Genomic DNA, 21,285 nt, shown 5'->3' with positions numbered 1-21,285 from the left:
GCGCCCACAAGTTTGTCTTGTTTTCCCCAGTTTTTTTTTTTTTTTTTAAGGTTTCATGCCTTTCTATGGGGCTCATCCTGTCCACGGCCTTACACTTGAAGCTCTTAGGTAGAAGTATGTAAAACTACATCCAGGGCTTCCCTGGTGGCGCAGTGGTTGAGAGTCCGCCTGCCGATGCAGGGGACACGGGTTCGTGCCCCGGTCCGGGAAGATCCCACATGCCGTGGAGCGGCTGGGCCCGTGAGCCATGGCCACTGAGCCTGTGCGTCCGGAGCCTGTGCTCCGCAACGGGAGAGGCCACAACAGTGAGAGGCCCGCGTATCGCAAAAAAAAAAAAAAAAAAAAAACTACATCCAGGTATCTATGGTTCACTCTCATGAGGCAACAGGAGCACACTGTGAATTGCTGCTTTGAGTCAGAAGGAAAAGGGTTAGAAATCAAGCTCCACCACCTGCTGGTAGTGACTCTGAGCCTCTCTCTCTCCTTATCTGTAAAATGGGAATATTATATAATTCACAGGGCAACTCAAAGATTATCTCAAATATGTAAAGAGCCTGGAACCAAGGGGATGTTGTCAATAAATGTTCTCCTCTTCACTTCCTCTAATCCCCTCCCTGCCGCCCCCTCCCACACACAGATTATGTGCGCTCAACTGATCATCTGTTTTGGAAAGCCTTAATGGTTTTGATCACCATGGGGGCAATTTGTAAAACAAAGACCAAGGAACGTATTCTAGGGCACAGAGGAATTCATTATACACCACACATTCTCTCCACAGAGGCTCAATCCACAATTAGAGCTGAGAGAGTCCTTACTACTCCCAGATCAGAAATGTTAGGCACATTGACAAACACTTGACCACATCTGAAATGATGATGGAAATGCCTCACAAGGAGAGACAAACTATGTTGGACTTTGCATGACACTTTCACATATATTATCTTTTTTGAGCCAGGCAGGAAATAGATGGAGAGCTGAAAGACTGGTCTAAGGTTACACAGCCTGCATACGGCAGTAGGGCATAATGCAAACCATTCAGGGGATTTGGATTCAAATTCTGACTCTGCCTTTCACTCATGCTGTGATTTTAGGCATGATAAAATAAATGAGACTCAGGCGATCTGTTTAAATAAATAATAATGATTACTTGAGGCATATGACTTTTAGACACTTGTCCTCCAGAGTATGATATTTTGCCTTCTTAGAGAGAGGAAGGAAAAAATCAAATACATGGGGGAAAGGCCAGCATCAAGTTCTACTCAAAGTATGCTTGGAAGACCGGCAGCATCAGTATCACCTGCTACACTGTCAGAAATGCGAATTCTCAACCCTACCGCAGATCTACTAAATCTGCATCCCTGGGAGGCCCAGGAATACGTATTTTATTTAATAAACTCTCTAGGAGATTTGTAAACCCGCTAAAGTTTGAGAAGCACTTTGCTACACACAATGCATAAACGGATTCATCCTGTATCCTGCTAACTCCCAAGTTTATATCAATTTCCCCCACTTATCCAACTGTTTCTGTGACTTCTCCATTTAGATGACTAAAAGGCATTGCAGATGTAATGTGTTTAAAACCAAACTCTTGATTTTCTCTCTCTGAACCTGCTCCATTTGCAGTCTTTGCCCACTGGGAACTAACACAGCCATTGACCCAGCTCTTCAAGCCAAGAACCTAGGTGGCAGTCTTGACGCCATTCTCTCTCGGGCCCCGTATCCAATGCAATCCATCAACAGATCCTGTCAAACCAATCTTCAAACATCCAGAATCGCACCCTGCTCACCATGTCTCCACCACTACCGACCTCGTCCAAGCCCTCTCATTCCAAGTGCCTCGACATCCATTCCTTGACCCTATAGCCTTCTCTCCTCACAACTAATCTTTTAAAACATACATCATGATGTCAGTATGTCTTACTACTGGTGATGTTAATCTTGATTGCTTGGTTAAGGTGGTGTTACTGAGGTGTCACTTTTTCTAGACCTTCTCAGCAGAAAGAGCTAGAAAATATGTGTTTATACTAACTCATGTACCTACACACATTTATCTCTTTCGAGTTCCAACCAATACCAGCAACTTCAATCCAGCACCACAGGGTTCATTCTAGCATTTCCCCTTTGCTTACTGGTAATTCTTCTGGTCACTTCTTTTTTTCTTTTTTTTTTTTTTTTTTGCGGTATGCGGGCCTCTCACCGCTGTGGCCTCTCCCGCCGCGGAGCATAGGCTCCGGACGCGCAGGCTCAGCGGCCATGGCTCACGGGCCCAGCCACTCCACGGCATGTGGGATCTTCCCGGACCAGGGCATGAACCCGCGTCCCCTGCATTGGCAGGCGGACTCTCAACCACTGTGCCACCAGGGGAGCCCTGGTCACTTCTTTTTCAACACTAAGAAACCTGATTCTCATTGTCTACAATATATTTACTTATTGTTCAGTCCTAGAATAAACATCAAGTAATTTCAGAATTGCTAACTCACATTCCTCCTCCTCTCTCTTCCCCTCCCCAGTGTGATGAACAAATCGACCAACTAGAATACAGTGTTTGTGTACAGTTCTTTTTGTCTCTAGCCTTACAGTTTCCAATCAAACACTATTTTCCAAAGTTACTTAGCTCAGATCCTTTCTTCTTCTACCTCTTTAGTAAAATATCAATATCATATACCCACTAAGAGCAATGCACTGAGGAGGGCATATCGTCTCTGTAGTATTCCTCCCCAAAATGCACCACCTTCAATCTAATCATGAGAAAACAGCAGACAGACCCAAAGTGAGGGACATTCTACAAAGTAACTGACTGGTACTCTTCAAAAGTATCAGTGTCATGAAAGACAAGGAAAGACTAAGAAATGCCACGGACTAGATGAGACTAAGGATAGATAACTTAATGCAATGTGGCATCTAGATTGGATCCTGGAATAGAAAAACTGGTGAAATCCAAATAAAGTCTGTAGTATTCTCTCAATATTAACCTCTTCATTCTTTTTTTTGGCCGCACCACATGGGAGCTTAGTTCCACGACCAGGGATCAAACCCATGACCCCTGCCTTGGAAGCGCTGAGTCTTAACCACTGGACTGCCAGGGAAGTCCTTTAAGTTCTTACTTTTAATATCATTGTGCTATGGTTATATAAGATGTTAATATCTTTTTTTTTTTTTTTTTTTTTTATTGCTGTACGCGGGCCTCTCACTGTTGTGGCCTCTCCCGTTGCGGAGCACAGGCTCTGGACGTGCAAGCTCAGCGGCCATGGCTCACGGGCCCAGCCGCTCCGTGGCCTGTGGGATCTTCCCGGACCGGGGCACAAATCCGTGTCCCCTGCATCGGCAGGTGGACTCTCAACCACTGCGCCACCAGGGAAGCCCTGCTATTTATTCTTGAATAGAGCAAGCCTCAGGCCCAGAGCCTTTAGCAGGCAACAGAATCTAACCAGCTACTGATACTGATGTTCCATTTATAGTAGGATATAAAGAGATATAAATTTAACAATGGAGTCCCTTTAAAATAAACATTAGGCAATAATACAGGTGGTACCTGGATATGGCAAAAAAAATAATAATAAAAGCAGTATTGGAACGAATAAAGTTAGAGAAGTATACTCAAGTGTTCTCACACACACACAGATAACTATGTGAGGTGACAGGTGTGTTAGTTAACTTGATTGTAGTAATAATTTCACATGTATACATATATCAAATCATCACATTGTATACTTTAAATATATATAATTTTATTTGTCAATTATACCTCAATAAAGCTGAGGGAAAAAAAAGCTGTGGAAGCATATTGTTGATTTATTCACTTGTCTCCCCCACTAAACTGGGAGTTCCTTGGGGACAGAGACTATCTTTCATTGCTGTGTCCCCCAGATCCCAATACACTGCAGGCCCACAATATGAATTTGCTGAATGAATGAGTTACAGAGAATTATACAGCCTAGTTCAGTAGTTATCAAAGAATTGTTTTTGAATCAGTAGCCTCAGTACAACTGGGAACTTGTTAGAAATGCAAATTCTCAGACACCACCCCAGATCTACTGAATCAGAAACTCTGAGGGTGGGGTCCCAGCAAGCTGGTTTTTACAAGTCTTACAGGAGATCCTAATGCACCCTTAGGTTTGATCATCACTGATCTGTAAGACAAAGATACAGAGCAGGGCCGGAAGACAGCCAAGACAGAAGCCAGAAAGCAAAAGCAGAGGTGAGAGGAAGCTGCTCGTATGACAGCACTCTGTATCAGGACAGACCCGCAGGTTGAGACGCTACCAGGAAGAGCAAAGATTCTATCGTGGAAAAGATTAGTTCCTTGTGGATCTATCAACTACCAGGCCAGGAAACCAGGCCATTTGGGTTGGGCTTGGCTCTGCCTTTAACCAGCTGTGTGATCTTGAACATGGCCCATTAGCTCTCAACCTGTTTCTTCACCCATCGGTGCTCCACTGAGAGGGTCCTGCCCTTCAGGAGTGTTCCTCTGTATTTGGTGTGGGACTCTCCCAGATGATTCTTTCACTCTTTCTATAAGGCCTAACTCCTCTCCCCCCATCCTTACTCTCCTGCTTCACTGAGAAAATGGAAGCTCAATCAGAAGAGAATGTCCATGGATCTCCATCCCACACCCACCACCTACCAACATCTACACCCACATACGCAGCCTCTTGACTTACCAGCCACAGTTGTACCCAAACTGAACCCCTTCACTTGTGTGCTAAAAGTAACTCCTCTCGCTTATTCAAAGGTATGGCTACAGCACATCTCCCCTCTCCCACATCAATTTTTTTTTTTTCCTACTGGACTTTTCCAATCACCAGAAAAAGCTATTTCACCCATCTTTGCTCCCCTTGACAGCAAAACTCCTCCTAAGAGCTTTCTATACCAGCTGTCTCCAGTCACTCTGCTCAGGCTGTCACCTCTACCACCCTACCAGCACCTCTCCAGTCAGGGTCACTAGTGCCTCCACGCTGAGAAATCTAATGGTCAATTCTCAGTGCTCACTTTACTTGGCCCACCGGCAGCACGTCCCTGAGCTCATCACACCCTCCTCCTGCACGCGTTCTCACTTGGCTTCCAGGACACCAGCCTCTTCTGTCTTTCCTTCTACTTTACTAGTCCCTCCTTCTGAGTCTCCTTTGTCCATTGCTCTTCTTTTCCCAGACCTCTTAACGCTGAAGTACCCCAAGGTTCAGTCCTGGGTCGTCTTTTCACCACACCCACTCTTCTATGATTTCATCCAGTCTCAAGACTTTAAATATGGATATCCTGATGCTGAAGACCCCCAAACACACATGTGCAGCCCAAACTCCAGACTCTCGGCTGCCTATTCCACCATCTCCCCTTGGATGATTAACAGACATCTTAATCATGTTCAGAATGGAACTCCTAGTTTCCTGTCGAATCTGCTCCAAACACAGCCTTCCCTATCGAAATTGATGGCAACTCTGTATTTTCTGTTGCTTAGGCCAGAAATTTTAATCATTCTTGATTTCTCTTTCTCTCATATCGCTCATCCATTCAAAGAAATCCTGCTGCTTGGGCTTCCCTGGTGGCGCAGTGGTTGAGAGTCCGCCTGCCGATGCAGGGGACACAGGTTCGTGCCCCTGTCCAGGAAGATCCCACATGCCTCGGAGCGGCTGGGCCCGTGAGCTATGGCTGCTGAGCCTGCGCATCCGGAGCCTGTGCTCCGCAACGGGAGAGGCTACGACAGTGAGAGGCCCGCGTACCGCAAAAAAAAAAAAAAAAAAAAAAAAAAAAAAAAAAAAAGAAATCCTGCTGGTTTACCTTCTAAACCTATTATCTGACCATTTCGCACCACCTCCAATACTTCCACCATGTCAGACCCAACATGATCGGATTATTGCAATACTTTCTAACAGGCTTCTACCCATTCCCCCATATTCCAGTCTCAAACAGCAGAGGTAGCTTTAAAATGGAAGACAGATCATGGGATACCTCTGCTCTAACTCTTCAGAGTGATCCGTTTTACTCACAGTGAAGGCCAGAGTCTTTATAAATGGCTTATGAAGCCCTACACAAGCAGCTTCCTCAACAGCTTACCTCTCTGACCTCATCCCCTCCTACTCTGCCTGGCTCTACTTGTCTCTGTGCTACATACCCCTCTGGTGGAGGGCCTTTGCTCTAGCTGCTCCCTCTCTGGAAAGCTCTACCTCACAGATCCATTTGGCCAACTTTTACCTCCTTCAAGTCCTCTCAAACCTCACTTTTTCAATGAGGGCTACCCTGACCACCTTCCCCATCCCCCTTTCCCCGCCCTTTTTCTTTTCTCCACAGTGACATCATTTTATGACATACTTCCATCCCCTTCCACTAGAATTTAAGCTCTACGAAGGCAGAAATCTTTTGTTTTTTTGGCCACGCCATGCGGCATGAGGGATCTTAGTTCCCCGACCAGGGATCGAACCCATGTCCCCTGCAGTGGAAACACGGAGTCCTAACCACTGGACCGCCAGGGAATTCCCAGAAATCTTTGTTTGTGTTTGCTGATATAGCCTCAGAACTTTAAACAGTGCCGGGCATATAGTAGGCACTCAAAAACTTTACAGAATAAATGACTTAAATAGGACACATTTTTTTAGATAGTTACATATCTATTTAGTATATTTACTGGAGAACAATATACTAAAAGTAGGGGAATTCCCTGGTGGTCCAGTGGTTAGGACTCAGCGCTTTCACTGTCGTGGGCCTGGGTTCAATCCCTGGTCGGGGAACTAAGATCCTGCAAGCTACATGGCACGGCCAACTAAAAATATATAAAGTAATATAATAAACATGTCAAACCTGTAAATTCAGTGACAGGTTCTTTTATGACTTTTAAAGAAAATATCTGGTAAATAACAGTACTTCAGAAATAAACTAGAGGTGGTTTACAAATTGAGAAACTCTGCCCGCTATACACAGACAGGCAAATTCAAATCCTCTGCCATTCTAGAGGGTCTTCACAGCGTAAGGGTTGCATCCTAGAACTTTCAAACCTGGCTGTGCACACAAATCATCTAGGAAGGTTGTTACAAAAAGGGTTCCTGGGCTTCCCAGGTGGCGCAGTGGTTGAGAGTCCGCCTGCCGATGCAGGGGACACGGGTTCGTGCCCCGGTCCGGGAAGATCCCACATGCCGCGGAGCGGCTGGGCCCGTGAGCCATGGCTGCTGAGCCTGCGCGACCGGAGCCTGTGCTCCGCAACGGGAGAGGCCACAACAGTGAGAGGTCCGCGTACTGCAAAAAAAAAAAAAAAAAAAAAAAGGATTCCTAGTTCTCCTCGAAGCTCTCTGGGGTTGGGGCTGGAATCTGTATTTTAAACATATGTCTCAGGTGATTCTCCTACAATCAGTCCAGTGCTGGGCAAGGATTAGGACTTAGGGACTGCTGGACCAGATCACCTCTGAGGGCTCTTCTAGCTCAGAAGTTCTGACTTTGTGATTGAAACACAACTGACTACCCTGGAAAGCAGGATTTTTCAAACTGCAGATTTAATGGGTTAGAACCAGCATCAGGAAAAAAAAAAAATTAACAGAACAGGCTATAAAATGAGAATGCATTGCCTGTAGTAAGGGTATTGTTTCATGAAATATTTTTCAGAGGTGAGTATATATGTATTTAATAAGTAGTGATATAAAATTTGTGTGTGTGTGTGGTGGGGTGCTGTGGTCAAAAAACTCTGAAAGCTATTGTTGTTGAGAGAACAACTTTCAATGCTGTAAAATGCAAATTGCTAAGTCCCACAAAGTTCAAGTCTCTGAGTGGAGTTCAGGAATCTGCATTTTTAACAGCTGACTGATGCAGGTGGCACCCTAGACCACACTTAACTGAGTTCTGTGAACTCAAACCCGCCCCCAGGACCCAACCCATGCAGTGCTTTTCAACACTGGGGGAGGGGGAAAAGGCGGTTGGAATGCCCTGGGTAGGAGCAAATCCCAACCCTCCATTTTTTGGGTGGTGCTAAGGGATGATCTGGAAAAGCATAGTTAATATCACTGTCTGTAATATTGGGGAGGAGGCCTATTTTGTTCTTTGTAACATTAAAAAGGACACTGGATTTTTTTTCTACCTGAGAAGTGGGGAGAGGAGGAACATGTACTTTTTGTCCACTTTAGCAGCAAGGACTGCATCTGTCCGGTTCAATGCCATGCTTCAGGGAGGTAAGCACTCAAGTATTTGCTGAATGAAGGAGAGAAATGCTGAACTGAGAGAACAGGAAGCTGTGCCTGGCTCTTCTCCAAGTTACTGTCATTCTCAAGGCCCCGTTTTTTGAAAACAACCCCCTGAATCTGAGCTTACTCAGCGCCTTTACAGTGAATAACCCTCACCCTCATCTTTCCTTTCCCAGGTAAGAGAAGCACTCAAGTCTCAGAATAAAACCTCTTACGTTTAAGCCTACCACAGACCACAAAGAATATATATTCAATAAATATGTAATATTTACATACTGATAACAGCTCCTACTATGTGATTTACATATACTACCTTTAATTCTTGAAAATAACTCTGAAAGGTAGGTGTTGACCTATTTGACACAAGACCTTAGGCCCAGAGAGGTTGGCTGACTTGCCTTAAGTCTCACCCAGGTAGTAAGGGGCAGTGTTGCTGACTGTGCCCTATCTGAGCAGCAAGCTGGTCTCGGAGGTCAGACACTGGGAGCGCATAGTGAGACACAGCCTTGTGCCTGAGGTTACAGAACATGAGCGACAAAATGCACACATCTCCCATTCTCAAGAACTTTCTTCCTTTAGTTATAACTCAGTAGTTACTTGGGTGTTTGTTCCTGCAGACCCAGTCTTTGAAAAGTAAAGACCAACTCCATTTCTATGATTGTCAGCCCTCTTGGGGACTTGGGAGAATGTAGGCTAGCATTTTGTGGGCCTGTGAACCTAATTTCAAGGAAAATTTAATGGAAGTATATTTCAAGGGGCAGATGTGTGATTTAGCCTTATTACAACAGAAGCTATAAAAAGGTTTAACCTTATTACAACAAGAGCTATATAAAACTGTACAAAAAGACAGCCGGTCTCTAAGTCCTCACCATCCTAACACCTCATAGTTATGAAAACTAAATGAGATAATCTTCATGTCAGCAAAGAATCCCAACCAACATCCGGGAGAGCATACCCCCCCCCAGGTGTTTGCCTGGACCACCACCCTCAGAGTAACAACTATTGCATAGCCACTTCCTGAAATTAGAGGTGGAAAAGGGGTGAAGAGGCAGCTAGTGGGGCCGTTCATAGAAAACAAGCCTGCACTATCTGCCAGGGACCTGCAAGGGATTTGAGATGCTTAAATTCCAAATTCTGCGCTCCTACCCACTGTGATATATACCGTGTAACGATTAAGCAGAAGCAGAAGCAGTTTTTTTTTAATAGGTGCTTTTTAATTAACTGATTGTTTTCAGTTATTTTGGAGTACAATAAGAAATTTGGAATTTTGAAAATAGAGAAGTATAAACCATATTTCATTTCCTCATAATTATACCCCGTTTTTTACATATAGATCCGAAAGAAATTGCACACATAGAAAACAATACAGGAAGCAGAACCAATCTTTAAAAGCAAAAAATAGAAATACACTATAGGAAAACATTTCCAGAGGCAGTCACCACCATATTAAAAGGGTTAAAAGTCATGTTATCAAAGCAATGTGTTTATTAGCAGGGTAACCAGGGGAGTCTAGAACATCACTTCTGCTTAGGTTGTGGAATGCCTTTGCCTTTTAAGCTACTTTCAGATTCCAGGTAACTGTTGACATATTACATAACAAATTAAACCAATAGTGATAAATATAATCCTAAATCATGTTACATAAGTTCCTAATTGGTACAATCACACATTATTTTTGTTCAGATATGTAAAAACACAAACCATCTGCATTTGTTTCCTAAGCTTTCCTGCACCTTGAACAGTCAAGTTCAGCCATCCTGGTGCCCCCGGGTACCTCAGGCTGGATTCCCCTCTGACAACCACAACCTTGGTTTCCATAACAAGCTGCTCTTAAAATGGTACTGTACCCCCAGGCACCAGCTAGGTCCCCAGTGGCAGGCAGTTTACGCTATTTGTGGGTGGTTTCTGGGCCCTGACCTCACCACTCACCTAGGCGGCCTGGGCCTTAAGCCTTTAAGACTCAGGCCCCTCTGGCAGCCTACTCATTGTAGTCTTTACTCACCGGTCGGCTAGAGCGCCTCAGTGTATACATGGAGTTTAACAGGTTGGGACTAGCGGGTGGTTAAGCTGGAGGAAAAGGCAAAAGCACAAAACTCAATAGGCTTTGCTATAGAGGGCCAGAGAGGCTGAAATTTGCTGTTACTTGCCTATGGTCACGACGCTGGCAGAAGCAGAGCAGAAATTATATAACACCATCCAACAGCTTTAAGATACAAGAAGCTTACACATACTCACTGGACAGAGGGCCAAGAAAACAGGACAACAGCGCTTCTAGTGGGGCAGTTCTATGGAACTGACATTCCTGACATTTGGTGCTGGCTGCATACATTAAGGTAGTACAGCCTATACATCTAAAGGATGGCATGTTATGAAGCCACTGTGATGACATGAGAACACTTTATGTTAAGAGGGGAAAAAAGCACACAGATTATAGCTATAGTTTCCTCTCAATTTGTTTGTTTTTTTTTAAAAAAAGGCCAGAAGGTAACATAAGCCATGTTTGTGAATTAGCATTTCCAACGGAGAATCTGTCTTTAGTCTTGTGATTCTCATGCAATAATTTCTGACTGAAGTTTTCTGGCACATTTTCTACCTAACAGCTCATAACAGTAACATACGCACACATATGATTTCCTGCGACTACACTTCCCTGGCTGGATTTTGCTCTCTCCCGTCCGTTTGGCTCTCCGATGTGGATGACGTGCCAGCGCCCTGGAACAGCAGCCCATGAGGTCCCTCCCTTTCTGCCCTAGTTCCCCTTCCTAAAGTCTGTCTTGCCAACACAGCTGGAGCCTCCAGTGGTGGACTCTGCGATCTGGCTCCGCACAGGCCTGACCTGGCTATTCCCTCGCTCCCTCTGGCTGTGCTCTCCCTGCTGTTTCTCAACCAGACTGGGACCTGCTAGCGTCTGCACAGCTGGCTGGCTAGCCCATCATGTAGCTAAAGGCATCAGTAACCACCCTGTACCTACCCCCACAGCACTCACACATTTGTGATCATCCCAAATGGCGGAATATTTGATACCCTTGACCTCTAGCAGCCAATAACAGCCCTAGTTACTGTGATAACCAAAAGCCCACCCCCACAAATATCCAAATACCCCAGGACGGGGAGGGGCAACACTGCCCCAGTTTGAGAACTCTGCCCCAAAGGGCAGTTGCAGGACTACAACATTCATTCAGCCAAGCAGCATCTAGTGTTCCTGGGCCTGAAACTGGGATACAGATGCCCGCCAGGGACACTACCTTATTCTGAAGACAACCACATGTAGCGTGGGTGCAGAGTCACCTAACATCTACCTAAGTTTTCATGGGTGGCAGCTGAGGAAATGAGAAAAACCACACAGCAGGAGCTTCATAAAACTAAACTTATTAAAGAAGTCTCCCTGTTATGCCTTCCCTCTCTCCGTTTTGACCTTAGGATGCGGTCAGCGCGTCTACTCTTTAGTATGCATACATATCACCTACAGATCTTGTTAAAGGAATTCGGGTCTGAGGTGGGGCCTATAGGAGTTCTAACAACCCCCCAAGTGATCCAAGCAAGCTCAACCCAAACATCAATGCTTCAGACCCTGTGTGACATTTATCTGGAAACCAAGCTTCTAATCAGAGAGCAGGTAAGCTTTCCTGGCACCGCTGCTCTAAACTGGTTCAGGAAGCATCCTCACCTGTTCCAGTTCCCAACATGTTTCATCACTCACCTAAAATACCGCTGCTAGAACTAGGAGTAAAATCCAGCTATTCTCCAAACTCCCTAGGGCCTTTTTTCCTCTGGGCCAGAAACCCAGGCAGTTTAATTTTTAAATGGGAAGTGAACTCAACTGAGTATACAATACAGCAGGACCAAATGGAGGGTGGGCAGGTTTACACTGTTGAACTAAATAGTACCACAAACTTAAAAACACAGCTACACGGCAAATGGCTAGCAATAAAGAGCACAAGGACGGCAATACTATTAGGACTTTCACTTTCTACATTTCATTTTCCTGCAGCGCTTTATTTAGATGAAGCTAGCATACACTCCCACCTCTGGAAGATACTGACTTCCCACAGCCGCTGGCACCCAGTCCTAGTTAGCTAATATATTCACCAAGAGTTACTTTGTTCTCAAAGATGTTTATTCCAGTTGTAGTTAGTATAATTACAGATGTTAAACAATGAGGTGCCCCCACCTATAAAAGTGAAGCTGAATCACAAGAATTGGGCTCCTTCACAAGTCTTTACTCCATTTACAAAGTGGTGTCCCACAGTAAAAGACTGAGAAGTGAATGCACATTGATGTTTTAAGTGAAACGAAAGTTTATGCTAACACATTTCATGATTCTCCCCTTTAAGCATCTGGATCTGATGCCTAAGACTTTATCAGGAAGACAAAGTAAGTAGTATCTTCATAAAAAGTTGCACATACAAAATAACTTCAAGGTTTAAAAATACCTACCAAGGCAGCTATTAAATTAGAGAACCACTTAACAGCAATGAAAAGGTGGCCCAGGGACAACTGAACTCATTAGTCACAAGTGAGTAAATTATTGAGTTAACTTGTGCTCAAAATTTAAACTATGAACCACTGGCCAAGTATTGTGTCCAATAGAAAAATGGTGGCTTTTGAATGTCACTGCTTCAGTGACCTGGTAAAGTACAGGCAAGACACGATCCAGTTTCACACCAAAGGGGGAGCAAACTGGTTAAGAGTAACATTTCTCACAGATGATAACACAAAATTAATCCCTTTTGAGCACTATGTGCCTGGTACAAGTTTAAGCATTCTACAAGTATCAAACCATTTAATCCTGAGGGATATAACCATTATTGCCTTCACAATACATACGGGGAAGCTGAGGCAGATTTAAACACAGCTAATAAAATGCAGGGCGAGGAATCAAATTCATGCAATGTGTCTCAAAGACCACCCCCTTTCTCTACTTAATAGTCTCATCAACTCTAGATTCTCATTTTAAAGGAAAACTGAGTCCAATATTTAACCCCAAGCACCACACCAAAGCCTCTGATCCTTTCAGACATCATTGCTGGTAAAACCTCTAGTGAAGAGCAGAATCGCTGAACAGAGGGGAGCCCTGCGCCCCACTTTAAGCAAGGCTCTCAATTCAAACCCAGTCCCAACCATTCCCTCCCCTCTACAGTCAGTTTCCACAGGGTCACTGCACCACAGCCTGTCAACAAGGGTGTGGTGCGCAGACAGTGCTGCGAAGCTCCAGGTGTGGATCTGCCAGGAAACACTGGCATCCAATCAGGGGATGACAGACAGGGTTGTTACCAGCTATTCCCATCGAAGCTTTAAGTGGCTTGAGGTCCAAGGACTTGAATATGGCCAGGCTCCTTTCACAGAACACACAACAGTAATTGTACATTTCACTGAAAACTTTTTATTAGCCTTTTGGATAGAAACGGGAATTTATTTGCCAGGAAGGATGATCCCATCATACTGAAAGAGAACAGATTTTATTTTTTCAGAACAGGCGGTTAACAGTAAAGATTGCAGCAATGGCTAACGTTCAAGAATTCAAATCAGGTACGTGAACTTCGGCTTTGAATCCCATATCCCTAAACAGGAAGCTGGCCATCTTTAACAATTGCTACACTATGCTCAACTGCACTATACCCTGAGAAAAGGGGCTCCTATTAAAGCCATATTCCTCCCCTTCCAGCTATCTGCATTCATGGGGCTGGGGAGAAAGCCTGGTTCTGGGTGTTCTTTTAAACCACCAACCCTGGAAGCCCATTTTCCAGGTTGCCCAAATGCCCCACCTTTAAAAGAGCTACCCACGAAAGGGTGCTAGACTTTGCATCCCCGTATCCCAACTCCATTCACCAACACCACATTCCACCACTTCACCTGAGACAGACAGATCAAGCTTTACCTTCTGCTGGAACCAGCGCATGGCCTCCTCTTTGCTGATTCTGTGTTTGGCCCCAATGCAGCCTGTCCTGCGCTTCTTGTCTGCGATGCTGAAACCTGGCCTACCCAGCACCTGTCCCAGGAATAACCAACAGTCACCTAGCCAGCTCAGAGTCAAGAGCAGACGGACAAGACTCACACATTGGAGTGACTGACCTTCAAGAGTTACCTGGTGGCCCAAGAGACCCATGATCTCAGCGTCTGATGGAACCTGCACCCTAGATGACACATCGCCTTCCTATACACTATAGGTCTGCTCTGGAAGCTGGACTTGCAGCTCCTCCTTGCTCCCCTACCTAACTTCCAATGGTAGCTAAGGATTCACCACTGCCCCCATACCCCAAAGCACTTTTATTTTAAAAAATAGCAAATAAGGGCTTCCCTGGTGGCGCAGTGGTTGAGAGCCCGCCTGCCGATGCAGGCAACACGGGTTCGTGCCCCGGTCCAGGAGGATCCCACATGCCGCGGAGCGGCTGGGCCCGTGAGCCATGGCCGCTGGGCCTGCGCGTCCGGAGCCTGTGCTCCGCAACGGGAGAGGCCACAGCACTGAGAGGCCCGCGTACCACAAAAAAAAAAGAAAAAAAAAAAAGCAAATAAATTTTATTTCAACATGTGCATTGTAGAAATCTTAAAATTTCAAGAAGCACAAAGAAATAACTATTTCCCTCCTCTGCTTCAGCTCCAAAGTGCTTCTTAAAGGTTTGTCATCCCCCGTGAACACCCAACTCTCACTACCATTTGTCCGGATATTCAAATCTAGTAAGGAGAGTGCTGCCATCCTTCAGGCTCATACCAGTCAGGACTTCAGGGTTTTGCCATTTATTTACTTTAATGGTTGGACCAAAACATTACAGTGACACAAATGGTCAGGTCTACATTAAAATCCTCATCCTGAGCAAAGAGCCCCATCGTCAAACCTGCTTCCACGTCCTCTGGATGGAAATCACCCCATTCCCAGAGTCTGAGGGAAGAAGCAGGGAAAGAGCAGCCTCAGTGCAGCCAACCCAAACGCCAAATGCAACCCCAATACCATCTCTCACATCTTCCATTCAGTGGCTGGATGGAACTGTTTCCTTCGCCCACCTTTGAGCAACATCAGTGCTTGCGAGATCCTAGACCGTAAACGTCACGGATCTTGTCCATCTAGTTCACAGTGCTATATCCCCACACCTGCCACATATGAGGCGTATCTTCCCAAGGGAGAGAAGACAGACAACACTCAGAGCCCCAACCCAACATGTCACCATCAAGATGGCACATACGAAATAAAGGAGGAAAAGATTCCACTCTCACAGACCAGGAGTAGAAAAGATTAAGTATTCATACCACATAGAAGTCCAGGCCGTAGATACCAATGCTTGGGTCATATTTGATCCCCAGATCGATGTGTTCTTGGATCCCAAAGCCAAAGTTTCCAGTGTCTGAGAAGTTATTTTTTCTTAACTCATACTCTCGCACCTGAGGGAAAAAAACACAGCCATCACTCCCTGTCGACTCTACCCCGCAATAACTAGCTCAGCCTGCAACACTCAGGACCCCCAATACACAATTCAATGTAATTTGGCCAGCAACAAAATCTGATTTTCCCACTCCACCACACCACAGCTATGGATTCCATGTAACTACGAACTTTCAAAGGGAAGGGAAAAACCCTTTAGAAGTTCAAAAAAGTCAGAAGGCAGAACATTAAGAGTAACTACTACCACTGTAGCTAGGTGCTAACTGGTGCTCTTCGGAATTATCCCACGGAGGGGTCAGCCTCACCTTCAGACCTTTCTCCAGGATTTCTTCTGCCTTGGCCCCACGGACTGTGCAATGGACAGCAATTTTTTCATTTCTTCTGATGCCAAAGGATCTGACGGTGTATCTAGCTGCAGGCAGGGGTAACAAGGAGTCAGCTGTTATCATACTCCCGCTGCACTCCCCTCTTCCCCAGAAAATCATCTCTGTGACTCCAAAGCGACATTAAGTATCCATCCACATTCTAAAGTGGTGGTGTTCTGATCAGTGTCAACTTGTATCAGTTAATCAGATTCACTTGTAACACAGAAACAGATTTTCCAACTTCCAAGTCACTCAGCCATACTTGAGCAATTAAGACCTCAGAGCCAGAATGTCAAAGTCTCAGGAAGGGCAAGTTCATAACCAGTATAAGCCAAAGGAAAATGACCATGCATTCTATTAATAATGTTTATTAATAATAGCTAATATTTGCTAAAACCTTAACGTATCCCCATTTCACAGAAGCCGTGAAAGGTTAACTTGCACAAGATCAGTTGGTAGTAAGAGGCAGGTTGTGACTCCAAGGACTTGCCATATTCCATTACCCCAAAGCAGTGAAACTCTAAAAACAATGTAACAACAGTAATGCCTACACTGTGCTTGGTATGCAGCAGGCGTCTCATATAACCTATTCTGTCCCCCGTGATCTTGTAATGCAAGTACTACCATCCCCTGTATGCAAATAAGGGAGCTGAGGCCCAGAGAAGCCGAAGTCACAGACTAGCAAGTGATGGAGCCGGGATGTGAAACAGGTTAGTCGAGGGACACAGCCCTGTTCTAGTTGTAGCCTATGTAACCCTAACTGCTCATCAAGCCAAATACCGTTTTCTGCATTCCCAACATTGCCACGCTACCTCATACTCTCGTTACTTGCAAAAATCTCTACTTGGGCTAGTTTTCGCTTAATCTCGGCTCGTACAAATTCTGGTATTGCAATACCACTCCTATGTTGGAAGGGAAATACTTCTTGGGAAGCTCAGGAAGGCAATGCTTTAAAGAGATATCACCTTCAAAATGGGTACAAGAGAGGCTTGACAGCAGGCGAGGTAAGACACATCCCGACATCCCCAGCCGCCAGCCCTCTCCCTGCCGGCCACGACTCACCTTTGGAGAACACAGGGGTCTGGCCTGTGAGCTGCTCCAGTACCTTGGCTGCCCGGGTCAGCCTGTCTCCACTCTCCCCCACGCAGATGTTGAGGCAGAGCTTGCGGATGCGAAGTTCCCGCATGGGGTTCTCCTTCTCCCCTTGATCCTGCTGCAACAGGGAAGCGCAGCCGTCAACACACACACACACACACACACACACACACACACAACCCCGCCAGAGCTGCCAGCCTAATATGTATACATAGCGCATTTCCGCTCATCCCAAGTAGTCCCGAAAGCCCTAAAGGTTCAAGAATTATCACCATGTTTGTGTGGGAAGCACCGAGGAAGACATCTCGGGGTCTTGTTTTTTCCTTCCCCCACGCACGGAACGGGTGAACAGAAACAGGACAGGTACCGAGTGGAAAAGTTACAGACAATGCGGGTGAACCCCAAGGGGCTCAAACTGTAAGGTGACGGAGGGCGCCCCGTTACACGGCCGGTGAGGGGTGAGAAAACAGCACGTGGCTGGGCAGCATCCCCCACCCCATTCGGAAGCCGTACAGTGGCTGCGGCCGAAGCCTGGCCTCTGCCCCGAGGAGGAACCGGCTGAGGCTCCCCAGCATCGGGAAAGTTTCAAGTCCAGAGGCCCAGCAACAGGTCCGAACCCCGCGTCCCAGACACCCCTCCGATCGCTCCACTGGCCCTCGCTGCAGCCTGCGGGCCGTGCTTCTGGGCCTCCCGCGGCTGCCCCGAGCCTGCTCCTGGGAGGATGGGAGGAAGGTGACAGGGTCCAGCTTCGCGCCCTCGAGTCGTATGGCTCTGCCAGTTTCGGCACGGCCGGCATTGCGGGCTCCGTTCTCCTCGGGCGGAGGGAGAGGTAACCCCCGTAGGCTCCGCCGGCCGTGGATGGAAGCGGATGAAGGGAAGCAAACCCAGGCCTCGGCTACTCACCGCCATGACGGGAAACAGGAAGAGAAAGTGAGACTTCTGAGCCAGGGCCTTATGGGCCAGGAGGCGGACTCTTTTCCCAGGCTAACCAGCGAGATGAGGGAGAGGAAGAGAGGCACGTCTGAAGCCGCGTAGAGTCGGCTTCCCCCTCGTGGACACAGATGTCAACTGCAGGTGACGCTGGCTGACCACTGGGGCGTGGGCTTATCCAAAAGCCGGTTTTTAAAGCTCCCTGAACTGGCATTTCCTTGAATTTCCGGTCCCCAGGGACGCTGTTCCCGCCCACAGCCTCAGGTACGGGTGGTTCTTGCGTGTTGAGACTGCCAGAATACACTAAGTCAGTTATGCAATTTATGAAGTAACAGTTTTACTCTGTAACAGTGTAAACAAATGGCATTTAAATATTTAAACAGTAGTTAGAACAGAGTGTTGGCTTAAGAGTCCTGAGCTGTGAAGACAGGCAGATGTGCTCCTGTCTTGGCTAGCTCAGTAGCTATGAGATTTTGGGCAGGTTACTAATTATATCTCCTTCAGCCTCAGTTTCCCTCAGCTTTAAAATGGGTACTTATATCACTTGAGGTTGTTGTGAAAATTAAATGAGGTAATAATAATAATAACAATAATAATATAGTGGGTTATTCTTATTAATGTAAACCCACTATATTCAAGCAACCCCCCTCTCCCCCAAAAGTGTTAGACATGGTACATAATCAAGAGAGGGTCATCCTGCAGGCATAAAGATGGCTTACAGATTAGTCTGACAGACAAGTACTCCAACCTCAGACAGTAACAGGCCTCCCTGGTTTGCACTAAATCCTCATCAGCAGGACCCAAGGGGGTGCTGTGCCAAGATCCACACCCCAGACAGAAGCTGGCTGTGAGTCAGAGGGTTTCTTTGACAGAAACAAATGGAGAAAGGAGAGCATATAGGGCTTTGGTGGAAAAGGAGTGAAGGGGCTTTCTTCTACAGCCATAATTCCTTCTCTCATCCCCGTGGGGGAGGTAGAAGCCCCCAGGTTCTCCTTGTATCATCCTTAGGGATGAAAGGACACTTCTGGGAAGCTGGGCTGATGGAGGAAAGCAAAGAGAAAAGGCCCATCCTCTGAGCCTTCTGTACCAAGCACCCAGCACTAGTCCAGAGCAGGGACCTCAGGCAGACCCCTAGGATGGGCAGAGCCAAGGGAGGGACTGCTCCAAAACTCCAGAGATGTGACAGCTGGATGTAGCACATGATCCTGCATTTTCTGTTCCTATGAAGTGCATTATTGGACCCACTGGCAAAATCTGTAGACTTCAGAAATATATGCATGGTAATTTAATGTTGACCTGATTATGTGAGCTTGGTTACATAAGAGAATGTCCTTAGGTTTAAGAAATATACATTCAGGGCTTCCCTGGTGGCGCAGTGGTTGAGAGTCCGCCTGCCAATGCAGGGGACACGGGTTCGTGCCCCGGTCCGGGAAGATCCCACATGCCACGGAGCGGCTGGGCCTGTGAGCCATGGCCGCTGAGCCTGCGCGTCCGGAGCCTGTGCTCCGCAACGGGAGAGGCCACAGCAGTGAGAGGCCCGTGTACCGCAAAAAAAAAAAAAAAAAAAAAAGAAATATACATTCAGGGACTTCCCTGGTGGCACAGTGGATAAGACTCCATGCTCCCAATGCAGGGGGCCCAGGTTGGATCCCTGGTCAGGGAACTAGATCCCACAAGCATGCTGCACCTAAGAGTTCACATGCCACAACTAAGGAGTCTGCCTGCCTCAACTAAGGAGCTGGTGAGCCACGACTAAGACCTGGTGCAACCAAAGAAATAATAATAATTTAAAAAACCTCAGTAAACTTTCAAACTACTTGCCATTAAAAGAAGAAAAAAGAAATACACATTCGGTATTTGGAGGAAAGGGGCAGCATATCTGCACTTTATTATCAAATGGTTCAGAAAAAAATGTATATTTAAAGGGAAAAGGATAAAGCAAATGTGGTAAATTTAAGATTTGGAAAATCTGGATGAAGGATATGTGGGACTTCTTGCAACTTCTCTGTAACTCTGAAATCATCAAAGTAGCAAAAATAATTTCAGAGAAACATGTACCTAGGAAGATACATAAAAGCTTATCCTCAAGAACTCCCATCTCATTCCCTCCCACTACAATTTTTCTCCAGCCGAGTCGCTTGACAGCAGTACCCACAGGTGGTAATGAGGAATAGCTAATTGATACTGATATGCCGTGCCCAGTAGGTACCAACTCACTCAAACTTCAACATCCCTGTGGAAGAAAATACTATTGTTTTCCCATTTTACAGATGGGCACACCAGGCACACAGAGGTTCAGTAATGTTTATAGACACTATTTAAGTCAGGGGGTCTAACACCAGAGTCCAGTCCTGTTCTAGGAACTGATGAACTAAGCCAGGGCCAAAAGCTGTCCCCCGGCTTCCCCCTTTACACCTCTTCCTCCCTGTGACCCCAGCTCTCTGGTTCTTGCACCAGTCAGGCCCCCAGGAGGAAGGCAGAGGGACAGAATGAGACCCAGCACCCCTCTGCTTCCTCCTGGCTTGAGACATCCAGGTCAGTAGAAGCAGAGGCAAAATGACTTGTTGTGCTTTATCCCCATGCCTGAAACTCATCAGCAAAAAGAAAACCCAGTTAGCAGGGGCAGGTTTAGGACAGCCCAGGCAAGAGAAGAGCAAGTCCAAGTCTTCTCCTTGAGCCACTCTTTCCCTGGGTGTGGCTCTGCCTGGGCTGCCCCTGGCCCGGAGGGGCCTGAGTAGCCGTCACCACTCACTTTTTGGCAGCTTTTATGGTCGCCTTGGTGACTCTGCCTCAAGTAGCTGCTTTTTTCTCCGTGGCTTTGGTGACCCTGACAGCCTAACATTTAGCACTGAGCCTAGCACAGAGTAGGAAGTGCCATTCCCTGTGTATTGAGTTCAGAAAGTTCTTGTGCTTCAAGCCCAGTCATGCCTAAGATAACTGGGGAGTCTAAGAGATTGGGGAATCTGAGCCTTTGGGTTTAATAGGCTCCATCAGTAGTTCTGGTAATCCACTAGGTTTGAAAACCACTGCACCAGAGAGTAGTGGAAGGAAAAAAAGACCCTACTAATCACTTTACTGTTCATCTTCTCTAGGTCAGTGCTTCTCAGACTTTGATGTGCACCTCAGTTACCTGGAGATCTTGTTAAAATGAAGATTTGAATTCAGCAGGTCTGGGTGGAGCCTGAGATTCTGCATTTCTAACCAACTCCCAGGGGTTTCCCATGCTGCTGGTGCACAGACCACACTTTGAGTTAGCAAGGCTCTAAAGTGGCCCCTGCCTTCCTGTTGTGACACTAGGCAAGCTGCTTTCCCTTTCTGGGCCCTTCTAACCTGGCACTCAGATCCTCTGACCAGGTTCTGCTTC

At 46.3% G+C, this 21,285-nt stretch overlaps 1 protein-coding gene across 1 annotated transcript; it reads right to left on the bottom strand.

Moving 5' to 3' along the window:
* Positions 1-13,516: 13,516 nt before the first annotated feature.
* RPL11 (ribosomal protein L11) lies at positions 13,517-17,995 on the bottom strand. The gene is made up of 6 exons (XM_082611887.1): positions 17,895-17,995; positions 16,959-17,109; positions 15,837-15,943; positions 15,399-15,530; positions 14,035-14,145; positions 13,517-13,598 (listed from the first exon to the last, which is right to left on the bottom strand). Exons 1-6 carry the CDS (start codon positions 17,898-17,900, stop codon positions 13,569-13,571), a joined length of 537 nt encoding a protein of 178 aa, XP_082468013.1. The 5' UTR covers positions 17,901-17,995; the 3' UTR covers positions 13,517-13,568.
* Between the last annotated feature and the right edge of the window lie 3,290 nt (positions 17,996-21,285).

The sequence above is a fragment of the Mesoplodon mirus genome (genome assembly GCF_964341445.2).
Source record: "Mesoplodon mirus genome assembly, chromosome: 3".
Classification (NCBI taxonomy): Eukaryota; Metazoa; Chordata; class Mammalia; order Artiodactyla; family Ziphiidae; genus Mesoplodon; species Mesoplodon mirus.
This window is presented reverse-complemented; position numbering and strand designations above follow the sequence as displayed.

What these genes read in the sequence shown, in the direction of transcription:
- RPL11 (XM_082611887.1), bottom strand. An exon ending in ACGGCCTGGACTTCTATGTG is followed by an intron (nt 14,146 to 15,398) that starts GTATGAATACTT and finishes TTCCTGGGACAG; the next exon opens with GTGCTGGGTAGGCCAGGTTT. An exon ending in TGCGCTGGTTCCAGCAGAAG is followed by an intron (nt 13,599 to 14,034) that starts GTAAAGCTTGAT and finishes GTTCTCTTTCAG; the next exon opens with TATGATGGGATCATCCTTCC.